Source organism: Chlorocebus sabaeus, chromosome 29, assembly GCF_047675955.1.
Source record: "Chlorocebus sabaeus isolate Y175 chromosome 29, mChlSab1.0.hap1, whole genome shotgun sequence".
Lineage (NCBI taxonomy): Eukaryota > Metazoa > Chordata > Mammalia > Primates > Cercopithecidae > Chlorocebus > Chlorocebus sabaeus.
In genome coordinates, this window is record NC_132932.1 from 14,172,621 (window position 1) to 14,188,439 (window position 15,819).

The following is a 15,819-nucleotide window of genomic DNA, read 5'->3' on the forward strand; positions in this document are numbered from 1 at the left end:
CTATGAAGAAAAGTGGGTCAGTTATGGGGCTAGCCCCATAAGACAAGTGGAGGCATTCTAGGTCCTTTGCCCAAAAGACAAAGCACAGATAGAATTCTGGCAAGCAGGCTGGGCACAGTGGCTCAAGCCTGTAATCCCAGCACTTTGGGAGGCCAAGACGGGTGGATCACGAGGTCAGGAGATCGAGACCATCCTGGCTAATACAGTGAAACCCCATCTCTACTAAAAAATACAAAAAACTAGCCGGGTGAGGTGGCGGGCGCCTGTAGTCCCAGCTACTCGGGAGGCTGAGGCAGGAGAATGGCGTAAACCCGGGAGGCGGAGCTTGCAGTGAGCTGAGATCCGGCCACTGCACTCCAGCCTGGGCGACAGAGTGAGACTCTGTCTCCAAAAAAAAAAAAAAAAAAAAAAAAGATTTCTGGCAAGCATCCATCATGCTTGGAACTCCAGTCTGGCCAGTGGAGTAATGCAGTGGGGATTCCATTCTGCAAGTCAGTGGCAGGTTTCAACCCAACCTAGCTACTCATATGAGGTAGGAGTCCAGCTAGTGAATTAATAAAGATATGGAGATGAAGCCAGTCAATTACGAAGAGGCCTAGCAAGGTGTGGGAAAGCCACTGGAGCTCTGGCCACTGGGTGGCTTGTGAACCTACAGAAAGGGAGGCAAATGCTATAGTTTCCACTGAGGAATGGGACGGGTCTGAGGCTGTTTGTTCATCATTCATTCATTTGCATATTGATCATCCACGGAATGACATGCACTATACCAGACACTGGGGCTATTGTGAGATGAAGTCAACTGCCTGTCTGCTAGGCTTTACAGGCAGTGGAAGAATCAGAAATGAAAACCAGACAGTGACAGAATAGGATCACTAAATGTTACCAGTAGAAGCTGCATGGTGTGGAGCATTTAGATTCCAGCCAGAGGTTGGGGTAGTAATGAACAATGACAATTTCTGTGCCGTATGTTGCACTTGGTACCTATACACATGATCTAATTTAAGTCTTACCATAGTTGTAGAAAGCAGGCATTAATATTCTCATTTTACAAATGGTGAAATGGGGACTCAGAGAAGTCCGATCACTACATTAACATCACACCAGCAGCAAGTGGTGGGGTCGGGATTTGAGCTCAGATCTCTCTTGGCTCTAAAGCTCATACTCTCTTAAGTCCATAACCTCAGAGCCCATAAATATAGAACACACATGGCCAGAAGCACTCTCCAGAATCTTTTAGAATCATTCTACCTGAAGGCACAAGAAAGGTAACAGAGATTAGAGCATGAGACAGAGGAAGAATTAAAATAGTGCTTTTAATATAATTTTCAGCAAACGTACAGTATGTACTTTACATCACATATTTCTAAACTGCTTATTTGGAAAATAAAAGCTGCAAAAATACAGAATACCACACTCAAAAATCTATTGAGTATGTGCTTTTTTCCCCCTCCATTCTGTGCAACAGGGTGGTTTTTACCCTCTCGGCTGATTTCGTTAAAGCTGTTGAAGCCCTCGGTCAGAGGAGCATTTCCAAGAGGGGAGTTTCTAAAGCATGTCAGCAAGCCATCCCCAGAGGAGGCAGAGGGATGGGTGAAGGGAATTTGCACACCAGGTCAGCATGACTCTTTAGAGACCCAGGAAAGATGCCTACTCTGAGAGCTGTTTGGAGTACTCCTGACCATAAGTCACCTCTTTAGTCCTCATCACAGGCCTGCGCTTGGGGCCTCAAAGGACCACACACTGGCTGGATAATCCACATGGGGACCCTCGGGTTCTCGGGCAGGGAGGAGCACGCTAAGTGAGGCCCGCGAGGTCTGTGGGTGGTGGTGGGCTGTTCTCTCCAGGAAGAGGAAGAGGGCCAGGCCCTCAGCTTCTCACAAAGGAGTCTTCTGAAGGTGAATGTGATTCGGGGCAGGTTTTCTCAGTCTCAATGTCTTGGTACTCTGTGCCTAAAGGGGGAGGAGGGAAGAAGAGCCAAGAGGAAAAAGAGATCGGTCTTTTCTGCTTCACCTACTTTTTGTTAGGCTTATTTAATAGCATGATGGCTTTGCAGTGAAGGGACAAGAGTAGGCAGTCAAAGCAATAAAGTGCTGGGTTTCATTCCAGGTAACCCCAAGGGGCCAGATTCTGAGCCCAAAGACCTTTTTGAAGGCCAAGTATCTTTTCTGGGAAAGATATTCATCTACATGACCATTCCCACAGCCAAGCAGATGTTGGGGATGAATAAGATGCCTCCCAGTCAATAATTTATTCTTGTCTTATGTAAATTACTAGTGACAGACCTTGTGTTCTAGGGCTCTAAGTGTCACCATACATCTCTGTTGAAGAGATTACCGAGTGTCAGAGAAAACTGCCTGGCATCACAATGTCATGCTTTCTCCTCCAGCATTCAGGACAGTTTGTTTTTTGTGTAGCCACAGATATTCACTGCATGCTGGGTGAAACGGTATCCTCTTTGGAGCAAGGTTTTTAAGCCTATGCCACATTTCCAGAATAGATGCTGTGGCTTCATTTTAAAGGTATTAAAAACACAACTAGTCTCGGTGATGATTCACAAGCTGTGCAGGTCTCATTGACTGTGACATGCAACTCTCCTGTTCAATAGGCACAATGAGGCCATAGAAGTCCCTGTCCATTTATTTGTCCTCTTTAGACTTTGACTTTGACCTAGTGCTACAAAGGTGACAGTTTGGAAATGTCATTCCTTTCCTCAGGATTGTGAAGCTGAAGCCTGAGTCCTGGGCAAGTTGGAGCATCCTTCCTTCACTCTCACAAGGCCCAAGTTCTTATAGTCTTGGGGTTCTACTGAAAGACTTGGGTGTGGGGAGTTGGGAAGGGTGGGACAGAAGTTAGAGAGCTGGGGTTCATCCCTGCTTAGCAGAATGAATAAGATAAAGGCTGATGAATGGCTGGGAAATTCCTGCTTATGCGGCTAAGGTTGAAGTAGGAAGGAGTGTTTTGAAAGGTTTTCAATATTTAATTATTAAAGTGAAACCTAGATTCCTGTGCCCATAGGCAAAATTTTGCAGAGATTCTCACCTCCAACTCCTGGCTTACTTCTCTTTAGACTCCTGCTAGGGGTTTCCCATAGGTAGATGCTCTGTTGGCTTTACAGAGGCTAAAGAAGTCAGTTCCGTGTTCTAACTTGGGGGGCTGTGTGTTGTAGTGGAGAGAGCACTGGTTTAGGAGTCAGATCTGTCACTGGCTCCTGGTGGCTTTATAAACTAGCTATGTGATCTTAGAAGGGTTGGATTTGCTGAGCTTTAGTTTTCAAACCTGTGAAGTGGAAAAGAATATATACTTACCTCATAGGGCTGGTGTGAGAAGGCTGCTGGGAGCAGTACCTGGGATCATGAATTCACAGAACCCGGCATGTGGGTAGCAGGTGCTTAATAAACATGAGCTTCCTGGCCCCTTCCCTCCCTTAAAGTGCTGGATGGGAGCACCATTTGTGTTCAGTTGGGATCCTTTTATAGCAACACTTTGTAAATTCTATGCTTCCAATTCATTTTATGGCCTTAGATTATAAAATCAAATGGTCTTGCCAAACATGTCTCCATGAGAGCAGTCTTCTATAAGGTTAGTGTGAGAGTCTTCTATAAGGTTAATGCTAAGAAAAACATTAATGGGATGGCAAGTGTCCACCTACAGAATGTTAAACCTCCAGAAAACTTGCTATGTTGTTCATTTGCTCATAGCAAAAGAACATAATCAATTCTATCTTATGGGAAAAAATTGAAAACTTATGATAATCACCAACTCTTGATTGTTGACCTGAGTCACTATTACAAAAATGGCAATGTCTGGATATTCTGTTCCTAAAAGCGTGGAATCTGAGAATAGAAGACAGAACAGCAAGTTAGGGTGGCTAGTGCCTGAGTTTGACCAGGGACTTGAACTCAATATGACAAGTGCCCCTGGTCTCCTTTGGAGAGGAAGTATATCTAATTAGGGACCAATTTCAGTGTGTTTGAAGCCCTGGGGCCAGAGTTGATCTCCTGTGGTTGATGCTGTAGACTAAAGGGGTGCCAGCCATGGCAGGTGTCTAGGGTCTCTCTAGGGGAGCTGATGACCAGCACTGTGGAGTGCCTCCCTGGCATCTTGGTGCTTTGATAGTGCATTTCAGAATGCACTAGAGTAGGAGAGTCTCCTATCTGATTCCTCTTATCTGTCCATTTCAGGTAAAACACTTCGTATCAATGGACCACTGGGATCAGGGGTTAATACCAGGAATGGCAACAGAAAAACACACAGCCCCAGAACACTGTTGCCATGGTGTCCTGGTTGTTATATCAGGAGGCAAGTGGGAGCGTGTGGGGCCCCAGAGTTTACTTGGGCCACAGTCTTCTTGATCAGTGTCTAAAGGTGGGGAGGGAGGTCCCTTGTGTCTTGCCCAGTAGGGAGGTAGTACCCATAGTGGTTATGGGTCTGTCTGTGAATAAGGAGAGCTTTTTAAGACCTGAAAGCTTTTTCATACACCTAGGTTTGAATCCTAAGTCTGCTTTGTGAATTTGAGCCACCCTATGGTTGAGATTACATGAGCTAATACATGAAATAAGCTCAGCCAGCAGCTGATTCATAGTAAGTGCTTGAAAAATGTTTGTTAGCTACTATTAGTAGTAGTTATTACTAGTGCTTACCAAGTATTTTACCTGGCATATCTGTTAACTTTAGGGCGACAGTGTTTTGTGTTGGTTGTGGGGAGGAAAAGGATTGGAAATACTCTTTGGTATCTGGATTCACTCTTCTTTTTCTAGTTTGAACATTTCTCCCTCATGTGCCCATTTCCATCATTTAAGAGAAAAGGATGGTTACTCTAGTCGAGCTGCAGTGTCACAGCTGTATGGGAATGTAGACCATACAGTTCAAATCCGCCACATCACACAAGAGAAAAATAATGTTGCCTTCAATTTTAGCCATGAGAGCAAAGGGGTACTTACCTTATTCTTGGAAATGAGATATCTGAATTAGAGTCTCATGGTCAGGAGTGTTAAGGCCGATGGACACCTAGCTCAAGGTCCTTTCCTATATATGCCCTGGCCCATGCTACAGCAGAGTCTTAGGCGCTGGGATCTGCCTCACCTATGCTCAGCTGCTAGGGTCCCCCAAACACGCAGTGCTGCTTGAGGCCTTGCCTGTGCAAGAGAACAGAGATCAGCAAACTATGGCCTTCCCTCAGCCACCGACTGTCTTTGTATATAAAGCTTTATTGGAACATAGTCCATTTGTTTACCTGTAGTCTATGGCTGATCTCATGGTACTACAACAGTTGAGTAGTTGCAACAGAGACTGCAGGTCCACAAAGTCTAAAATATTTATTACTTGGCCTATTACAGAAAACACTTGTGAATGTGTTTTGGTGGCTCTCTGGGGGCAATTCTGCCCCTCATCTTCTCACCGTGTTTCCCCAAAAGTCACTCACTGCTCTTTAGTTCTTAGTTTCTAAGCCACCCACTCTCCAGAGCCTTCCTGATTCTTGCTGCCATGAGGCAGAACTCACCACCATCTTGAATTGGCTCTCCTTATCCCCAGACAGACCCTAGCTCTTAATACTATTATCCCATGGGTTTTGTTTGTGTTCAGATCTGTCCAGCTTGCTGAAATGGGGGTTCTTGCGGAGGGTAGGGAACAAATCTTTTCCACATTTGTATCTGATCTAGGGCTTGGCATATAGCCAAAATTTTAAGGAATGAATAAAACAAATACATGTTTCGAATATATCAAGCTCATACAATGCATCCCCAAATAAAACAAACTCTGCAAAGAAAAATGCTAACGTGGATAGTCTCTGAGAAGTGTGAGTTGTCCCTGTCTCCATGGCAGTCACAGGTTTCTAAGGGACAGGGCTATCTTTGCTTTCCAGAATTTTCCATTTTAGTTTTTATAACCCAAGTTGTCCCTGCCATGATGACCAAGCATTCTGGGTTGCTGAAGCTACTGATGAGGCAGGTGTGGGTGGCTGCGTGCATTCATGGTGGATTCCACATGCTGTTCTAGGCAACAGGCCCCATAAGAGGCATTTGAACAAAAATATCTTCCTTGTATCTTCCACCAGTGAGAGGGTATTCCAATTACTCTAGAGCAATGACAATACACTAGGGGCGTGGGGTCCAAAGTCTGTCATTTAGGGTGGTTTACTCTAAGGGATTACGTTCTTGCAACTGTTTGGGGGAGTAGCAGTTTGAAATAAGTTGGGTGAAGCAGGTGTAATGAAAAGGGAAAGAAGGAAGGATAGAAAATGGGTAAATACTATATTTGGGTCTTGAACTAATTTTCCAGGCCAAATTTAATTTCACTAACACCCTCTCTTGGAAAAGTTGGCGCCTCTTAGATATTTGAAGTGGATTCTAACCTAAGGGGAAACAGTCCCTAAAGGGAAACATGGATCATGGTTGAGGAGGTCAATCAGAGGAGAGTGGCACGAGGCCAGTGGAGTCAGCAGGCCCCTGCTATGTATCTGGTACTTTCCTCTGGCTTCTGACCAGATATGTGGTTCTCCCAAGCCATCAAGATGGTCAGGTAAGAACAGCACCAGGCAGCGGCAAGTATTCTCCATCTGTTAGACTGAAAGAACTGCTTGCATGGTTTCTTCCCTCATCTAAACCAAACCGAATAAAATATTCAAGCAACAACAAAATATAGTGTAACTCCGTCCAACTGCAACAGAAGCTCATCCTGTTTTTCTGGCCTTGACTGGATGATCAGATGCATTGACATCCATACATTGACCTTCATAGCTTACCACTGCTGAGTAGGGCCTTTGGGGTTCCTAGCAGGGCTTACAGCAGACTACACAGGTCTGGCAGGCATGGCTGGGTGGAGAAGAAACCAGACTTCCTAGGACTGGAAGCAGCAGGCAGCAAGAAAACCAGCCCAGCAGGCACACGGGGAGCCAGAAACTACTTTTCCTCGGAGGTTTCTCTATTTTAGTACATGTATCTATCTCCATTTTACATGTTCCTCAGTGAAAGACCTCCTCTGGAAGGTGTGAAAGAATAACCATTAGTAACCACAGGAGAACCTTTTTCCTGGGAAAATTCCTCAAGAGTGGTGTGACTACCATCCCAGGGATCAGCTGGTCGCCCTCATGTGGACCATTTCTGCAGGTTTTTCAACAAGAAGGGCTGGGAAGCCCTGCCATAGTGTGAGTGAGGGGAAGCTGGAGGGCAATTACTGGACACAGGGGAGTGGGATCGGGGGACTGGAATGTACAGATGCCACTCAACCAATCTTTAAAAGCGCTAGAGCGAGCTATTCCATGATCAGATGGTGAAAAGGAAGTGATTTTTACGGAGAGGCACGCTCCCTCCTGCTTGGAAGATGTTAGCAACTCTGTCAAATGATTCCTTAGGAGCTCTTGGGTTTCCAGTTATTATTTTGTCTGTTAAGTGTTCCCAGCAAGCTCCTTGGGGAGACCGTGAAAGGAGACTGCTCCCAATCCTTCATTAGCTGTGAGGAAAGCCAGCGTGCCATGCTGTGGCCTTCTGGAACCCTGCGTCCCCAGGGTGCCTCACAGCCAGCTTTCCCTGACAGCACACAGCCTCAGCTGAGAGAAGACAGCAAACCGCATCCCCTAGAGAGGCATGTTTGCAAAATGTGCTTGCTTCATAGGAGGGAATGATATTGGTTAAACAAAAACAAAACCCAAACCTTCTTGGTCTACCCGTAGGAGTTACAAAGATCTGTCAGTTTCAGCAGAGAGAGACTTTTCATCCACCCCGGGCATGTTCAACTGAGATGGTGTAGGAGTTTATAGCAGAAGAGAGAGAACTCTAGCATTCACTTTCTAGGTTTATTCCATCCCGTACATTTTTTGTGTTCTGTAAATCCAATGGCGATCTTACCAGGAAATCTTTTCATTCACTTGAAACCAAACAGATAATCGAGGGGGCTGATCTAGTGTTGTATGTACAATGCTTCTTTAGAGCACAAAAGGCAAATTAAATCTAGACTGAGTTTTCTGTTCGGTAGTATATGAGAAAAATTAAAATTTTAAAAGACAATACAACAGAATTCAGAGCCATCTTGCAACAGGGGTCTTTAAATTTATACCCAATTGCTGATAAAACTCAGCCCTGGAGTTGTCTTCCTGTTATTCTAACATCTTTTTCACGTTCATCCTAAAATTTTAGGGAAAAAAGTCCAAGATGCAAAGAGTTTTAAAAACCTTTTTTTTTTCCTCTCAAAACAAAGAGTTCCATAAAACACTAGGTCAAAGGGCCTCAGTGTGTGTGTACTGAGTTTGAAGGGCCAAGCAATAATCTATAGGAGTGACCTATTAGCAATACATTTGCAAAACTAAACCAAAACCTGTACAGGATATTCTCAAAGCCTTAGGAACAACAGAATATACATATTTTATGAAGTGGTTGGAGAACCATCTCCCCTTTACTAGTTAACATACTGATGAGTGTCCCCATTTTCATAAGCAAGGACATACTAACACTAAGCAGATGAAAGGCCTGTCTCAGAAGCATCCTGCCCCAGGTAGCTGATCATGGTGGCCCCACACCACGACACAGCTTTTCTTTTCGTTGGTCTTGCTCAGTGCTTTCTCTAGATTTGGGCTGTCATTCAAGCCTTTTCATTTACAACGTTCATTAAAAATTTGGTACCATATCTGCCCCATGCCCAACCATTTTTTATTTCCTGATTCTTTGTTTGCCTTCTGGGTAAACTGCAAATGTGTCCAAGGTGAAAAAGCAAACCAATCAACCTTTGAGTTTTTTTTCCAGCGCCAGGAATGTGACATGAACAAAGGTTACTGAAGAAGCATGAGCGGTAAGTTAGCAGGGCCCTTTGTTGTGTATGAGTGTGTGCCTTTACCTAAGCTCTGTCCCCTTATGGAAATGGCCATAGAAGGCCTAGTGTACTGGTTGCAAGAGGTTTTCTAATGTGATTCTTACCCCAAATCATAACAGGTTCATTCTCTGAGGTCCACCCACTTTCAAAACACAGACAAGGGCCTTAGTTCCAGACTAACCCTGAAAATGTCAGAGACATTTTCATGCATTGGACACACGACAGTTTCCAGGAGCTTGTGGGTCTATTTGTTATCAGAGACGCTACAGACTTCTTAACAGCTTGTGCTAGGGAACTGTTCTTCTTTCCCATCCCCGGAAGTGTTGCATCCATACACCACAAACCCACATCTAAGAGTTTCTCCTCCACAGGCTGAAAAGAACGCCTCTTGGAATGTCAAGCATGAATATAAAAGGGCTTCCCATGACAGTGATCACTGAATCATGGGGAAGAAAGCTAAAAGGCAAATTTGCAATTCATCACATTATCCCCTGTTGTCTCAAATGTGATTCTTTTAAAGGCAGGCTGCATATTCACTCTCTTTTTGAAGCATTTTTTTTTTTTCTTATAACACATTATATATTCTTGTTTTTGTAGAATATCCGAATGAGGATAAAGTGATAAAAATTACAATAGGTTAATTGCATCCCTTGTATCACATATTTTTGGTGCATTAAAAAAGGAGAAAAAAAAGTAAAAGCAACCAGCATAATAAATCCGGCCTAGAGAACTGTGTTAGTGACTGAAGGGTTAACAGATTTTAGAAGTAGTTAAAAATAGTATTAGAGGATTATACATACAACAGTTTGAAATTCATATGGATTGTGTTTTTTTCTTTTAAAAATGGCAAAATGTTTGGCAAATGTAAGCAAATGACTTGGACTGTGTTGGGTCTCACCAGCTCTGAGCCGGGTCAGTCATAGCCAGGCGAGGCCTACTGCTTCCTGAGGTCACTCTGTGGGGCTGGGGGAAGGTGGATGCCCGCCACTGGGAGGTGCTGGCCCCCCACCCGGCTCCCCCTCAGGCCCTCAGTCTTGAACATGGAGATGGAGCTGGCGAGAGGTGCCAATTACAAACTCCAGCACAGATCACCCATTAGCATCACTGAGAGAACTCTGGGGCCTTGAACCACATGCAGACTGGGTGAGTCGTCTACACAGTGACCCATATTGCGAAAGTCAGAGAGAGGAGTGGGGCTTCCACCCCTCCGACTTGTGCGCCCGCCCCCACCCCCATCTGGAGGAAGAGGGTGGCACGCGGTGTGTCACTAGTGCTTAATCTGGCAATGCTTTCAACTTGTGTTTTTTTTTTTTTAATTTTTTTTTTATTTTAGTAAACTTTAAAAAAATGTTTTCTGTTTTGTATGTGTATGTATATCCAGAAATGTCCATCCTCCAAGCTGGCCACCACTGTTCCCTGAATTTGGCAGTGCCTGTTGCTTGCAGCTGTCGGCATCCTGAAAACCATGAGGTGCCTTCAAAGCAGACTCTGTGGCCCAGCCGCGCGAGTGGCCTCCAGGACCCCGCCGCACGATCTCATTCTCTCCTTATTTTGAATCCTGTCTGGCTCTGATGTTCAGAAAAAAGACAAAGTCGGTGTGTCTGTCTGAGTGTGTGTGCGTCTGTGCCTCTGTGTGTGTATTGAGTTTTGGTTTTTTTTTGGAAACCTTTTTTTCTTTTTTTAAGAAAAAAATGACCCTTGGATTACTAATACAGAGTTCAGCCCTCCTTTAGTCACTATAAAACGGACTCCATGTTTTCACACCACTCATGGTCTTCCAGGTTATAGATAAACTTTGTCCTATGTGTCTGGTTTGCGGGCACAGGGTCCCTCCCCAGGTTGTCTAGGGTCAGAGTAGAGGCAAAGAACTCACTGGTGCTCAGCCCGCCCTCGTGGTTTTTGATGTAGCGTTTATAGTTTTTCCTCAGGCACTGCCACGTGGTGGTGTACAGGATGAAGGCGAAGGATTTGAGCGCGATGGCGATGCTGACATACAGGTATCTGTAGACCACATTGTCGTAGAGGACGCAGGCGCCTTGCTCCCCACAGAACGTGCTCCAGAACAGGCAGGTGGAATCAATGCCGGCCCCGAAGATGAGGGGTGGAGGGATGAAGCCTGTCACAGGGAAAAGAAGGTTAAGGTTCTGGATCTAGTGGCCAGTGCTCCCCTGTTCCTGTCTCTGCCTAGCTTTTCTTATAGCACTGCTGGGCAAATATGTCTGACTCCATGGCTCAAAGACACACTCAGGAGGCAAAGTGCATGAGTTTGTGTCCCAGTTCTGCCTTTTTATCATGGTATAAATCTGAGCATGTTATTTACACCCTCCTGCCTTAGTTTCCTCATCTGCAAAATGGGGATGACGATAATACTACAGTTTTCACCAGATTGCTCTGAAAACTAACTTTACACATAGAAAGCATCATCCTGGCATGGTGGCTCACACCTGTAATTCCAGTACTTTGGAGGCTGAGGCAGGTGGATCACCTAAGATCAGGAGTTCGAGACCAGCCTGGTCAACATGGTGAAACCCCGTCTCTACTAAAGAGACAACCTGGAATTTGCATTGTGGTACATGTTGGTGTACACCTGTAGTCCCAGCTACTTGGGAGGCTGAGGCAGAAGAATTGCTTGAACCCGGGAGGCAGAAGTAGCAGTGAGCCAAGATCGTGCCATTGCACTTCAGCCTGGGCAACAGAGCGAGACTCCATCTCAAAAAAAAAAAAAAAAAAAAAAAAAAATCTAGAACAGTGTGTACTGTGCCACTTTACCATGTAAAGTGAGTGACGGCTGCTATTATCATCGTCATCATCCTCTGCTGAGAGCCTGAGAAGGCCAAGACAGTCTTCCTTGAAGGGAAACATTCTCAGTGTCAGTGAAAGCAGTGCAGTCTCATTGAGGGACCTGCAAAGCGGCGGCGTACTATGTGTGGTGTTCTTCTGAATGGGGCTTTTAGGGCTGTGTGTGCTCTTGAGTGCAGGGACCACAAGTTGGACTTAAGTACGTCTGTGCGTATACACATAAAGTTTAAAATGGAAAATATCTGCATATATACTGACAACTTCCCTTCCCCTGTATATTACCAGTGGGTAAGAATATTCCCAGCTCAGAATGAGTTGGTAACCAGTTTTGAAACCCTCACGGTAGAGCATTTCCGGCACCTACAACCAGTCACCAAAAATGGCAGATGAGATGAAAACCCTTCCCCTTCCTTACTTCAGTTCCCTGTTCCTCTGCCTGCTGTTAGCCCTGAGTTATCAGACCTGGCTGCCCATGACAATCATCATCCAGGGTGTCCCATCCCAGACCAATGAAATCGGAGCATTCGGTGTGCGGCGCAGTCCCCAGCACTTGAACATTCCCAGGTGATTCTGAGTGCAGGGGGAGAGTGTAATCTGTACTACGGGAAAGTCATAGATGAGTCACTAATACAAATTAACTGTTCAAAAAAAACTGTCACCTTGAGGCCAGAATAAAGTACCAACCATCTTCAGTGACAGACTGCAGAAGGAGGAAGTGATCTCTGGAACTAGGTGTGGCCAGCTCTAAAATCCCAGGGCCCACGTACCTCTATCCAGAGTGTTCCTTGCAGAGCCAGTCCTAGAGCATCTGAATTTCATTTTGTATTAAGGAAAGTCCTTCTGAGATTTTGATGAGATCTAGACCCATAGCCCTGAAAAATACACCTACCCATAAAATCAAACTCGTATTTCAGGGGGTTCATAGGCCCCTGAAGTCCATCCATGATCGCCAGAATAACAACACGTGCATGATAAGCACAGCAGCACCTCTGTTCTGTGGGGGCCTCCAAAGGCAGTCAGGGAGAGAGGGAAGGTTTAATGAAGGAAGCAGCCCTTCCCCTGGTTTTAATGACAGGCCTGGAATCGGGTGAGAGAAGGGCTGTGTTACCCTATCAGTGCTAACGAGCTTGGCAGAGTGCCAGGCTCTCGGCCCAGGTGCTTCTGGACTTCTCCTAGGAACTCTCCACTCCCACTGCTTGTTACCCCAAAGAGAAGCCCCGAGAAGATTTCTGGTTGAAACCTCATTAAACTTCCCAAGCAGCTCGATTTAATAAATAAGCTCCAAGCTCAAAATCCCACACAACTTGCTTCCTTCTTTCCGGCTACGAGGTCGGACTGTGGTCCTGCCAAATGGAAGCTCATATTCCTAGCATTCCCTGTGATCCCAAAGGCTGCCCAGGTGTCTGAGCCCTTCCCCACCAACCCTGTGCATTTTCCCTGCCCCCTAACAAGTGCCTTTTTTCATTTCACTGAAAAAGAGCCAACTGGAGGAACTGCCATGGCAACCGCATAATAGAAACTAAGCCACATGCCACATTATTTATGTAAAAAATGAAGATCTGGAGCCGGTTTGTATTACAGATAGACCTAGAGATAAATGGAACTAATGTGGCCTGTTTCTGTGGCACAGCAGGGCAAAGCAAATCCATTCACCTTCCTCTCTCTGCATGGGGCATAATCATTATATTGTGAGTAGCTCCCAAATGCTCCTCCTTCCTTGTGACCTTTCTTGAGGTCATTTCACTTTGTTCTAGACACTCATTACCTGGCGATGGTGAGCCAAGGTTAGAGAGGACACCTTTAGTAAACGCTTTGCTGTGGGAAGGAACTGAGGGTACAGGTAGGTGTCCCTTGCTCTATAGTGCATGGATGCTTGGATACAAATTCCAGGTCGGTGCAAATCAGGTCCTATTTTAAGCACATCGAAGGAAATTTGCAACATGAATCATTTGTTAATATTTGTTAAAACCAAAATATCCCTCTAAAATACCACTATGTAACTCATTCATGTACCTGAGTGAGAATTTTTATAATATTTGGTTGTCTTTCAAGTAGGGCATACCTCCATGTGATAAAGATGGCAATTTTATCTTGGCTATTGTCAAGCTCCACTACCAGCTGACAAAACCTTTAAACAGCAATGTGAAAGCTAAGTACTCAGGAGGCTGATGGGAGGATCGCTTGAGCCCAGGAGTTCCAGGCTGCAGTGAGCCATGATCACACCATGGCATTCCAGCCTAGGGGACAGAATGGGATACTGTCTCCAGAAAAAAAAAAAAAAAAACCTACCAAAGTTTTTCATGCTATGCTCTGCTCAGTATTTTAGAGAGCTTTCGTGGTAGAGATGAAATATAACATTTTTTTGTTTGTTTTTGAGACGGAGTCTTGCTCTGTGGCCAGGCTGGAGTGCAGTGGCACGATCTTGGCTCACTGCAACCTCTGCCTCCCGGGTTCAAGTGATTCTCCTGCCTCAGCCTCCCGAGTAGCTGGGACTACAGGTGCATGCCACCACGCCCAGCTAATTTTTGTATTTTTAGTAGAGATGGGGTTTCACTGTGTTGGCCAGGATGGTCTCGATCTCTTGACCTTGTGATCCGCCTGCCTTGGCCTCCCAAAGTGCTGGGATTACAGGCGTGAGCCACTGCACCCAGCTGAGATGAAAGAAATTTCAAGGTGCCAAAAGCCCTGGAGAAAGTCACTTGATCTTTCACTGTCTGTTTCTTCTTTAAAATGGAGCTAATACCACCTGCTTGGTAAGGGCTAAGTAAACACTACACAAATGAGGTGTGTGTGTGAGTGTTTTGCAAGCGTCTGATCTTTCCATGTAACCAGAACTTTTGCCACCTTATTCATGTTAGATAGGGGATTTGGGGTGGTATTTTAGAATAAACTCTAGGTTAAGTACCTTAAGTATAACCTTTATGACATTCCTTTTATACTTCTGAATAGTGAAAATATTGACTTTCTTTTCCATCAAATTCATCTTTTCCTTCATATTCACTTAAAATTCTTTCCCAAAGGGGATCTCTAGCTATCAGGTCCTAAATTGCAGGTGTGCGGAGAGTACCAGAGACGAACTGATTGCATCTTTTTTGTTAGAGGCCTCTGCCATTCTGGAACTCACCTGATGAGTCACAGAAGGGAGTCCCACCTTGGTGACTCATTTTCATGCCCAGCCCTGCATCCTTATATGTCTATCACTCAGTTGGACCAAACAAAAACTCAGGCAGTCCCTGCAAGGAGTTGGTTCCCCGTAGACAAATGGGAGACTGCTACAGTGTGAGTGTGGCAACTGTCATGATAAGTAGTATCATTAATTCCCCCCACCCAGGACTGTATAGAATGCTCTAATCCATTATGCATCCCCTCCATAACCACTCCCCCTGCCCCGCCTTATTTCACATACAAATAAACTGAGAGTGAGAGAGATTATTTGTTCCAGGTTTGATATTTCAAAACTCCAAACGCAGTAATCTCCTTTCTTCTAATTCAGAGTTTGTTGATTTGAGAAGACTTTAGAGCTCTTATTGGGGATTTCCAGGGATACAGAGAACATTTTATTTACCCTTTTGCTAAGCTCCTGGAGTAACTGGCTTGTAGAAGCCTGGTTTTGAAGTGTGCAGAGGGTGAAACACACAGGGAGTTTGATCTTTGCAAAGCAGGCAGCCCTTCCTTCTCTGGGGTTGCTAATACATAGAGAACGCTGGGAGACTTATTTTGTAAACAAACTCCGTATTTCGCTGGACACCTGAGGCAGTAATGGCAGGTACTGTGCTTGTCAGCAGGAAGAGACACGGAGTTGTCATCGTTGTAGGCTTTGGTCAGACAGGGAGTTCACATCTGAAGTTTTGGTGACGGGGAGGAAATGCAAATTTATGAACCAGAGACAGCTGATTTTGAATTCTAATTCTGCCACTTGGGAACTGTGTGATTCACACAACTTTAGTGAATCTCAGTTTCGCTGTTTATACAATGGGCACAATCATACCTTCAGGCAGAGCTTTTGTAAGAATCAATGGGACGCCATTTGAGAAAGCTCTCACAGGGTGGGCGCTCCAAAAATCTGCTTCCCTTACTGCTGCTTGGCTTTTGTTCTGAACTCTTTCGGGTAAATGAAAATCCGTCCTCTCTTAAGTTCACCACCTCTAGAGAAAGAGTTGCAGAAAACCTTTCAAGCTGTGATTCAGTGAATAACCTCCACTGGCAAGAATTCTCCAC

The 15,819-nt window shown here is 45.0% G+C and overlaps 1 protein-coding gene across 3 annotated transcripts in view; it reads right to left on the reverse strand.

Moving 5' to 3' along the window:
- Nucleotides 1–1,294: 1,294 nt before the first annotated feature.
- The window catches only part of SLCO3A1 (solute carrier organic anion transporter family member 3A1), a 316,038-nt gene continuing 301,513 nt past the window's right edge, over nt 1,295–15,819 (reverse strand). The window contains exons 10-11 of one of the 3 annotated variants that reach the window (XM_007990478.3): nt 10,676–10,918; nt 1,295–1,949 (exon numbers count right to left, since the gene is read on the reverse strand). In XM_007990478.3, the coding sequence (XP_007988669.1) occupies nt 1,867–1,949; nt 10,676–10,918 (326 nt within the window). In that variant the 3' untranslated portion in view covers nt 1,295–1,866. Of the gene's footprint in view, nt 1,950–7,773; nt 10,919–15,819 lie in introns of those variants that run through there. The other 2 variants (XM_007990477.3, XM_007990479.3) reach the window with 2 other exon arrangements.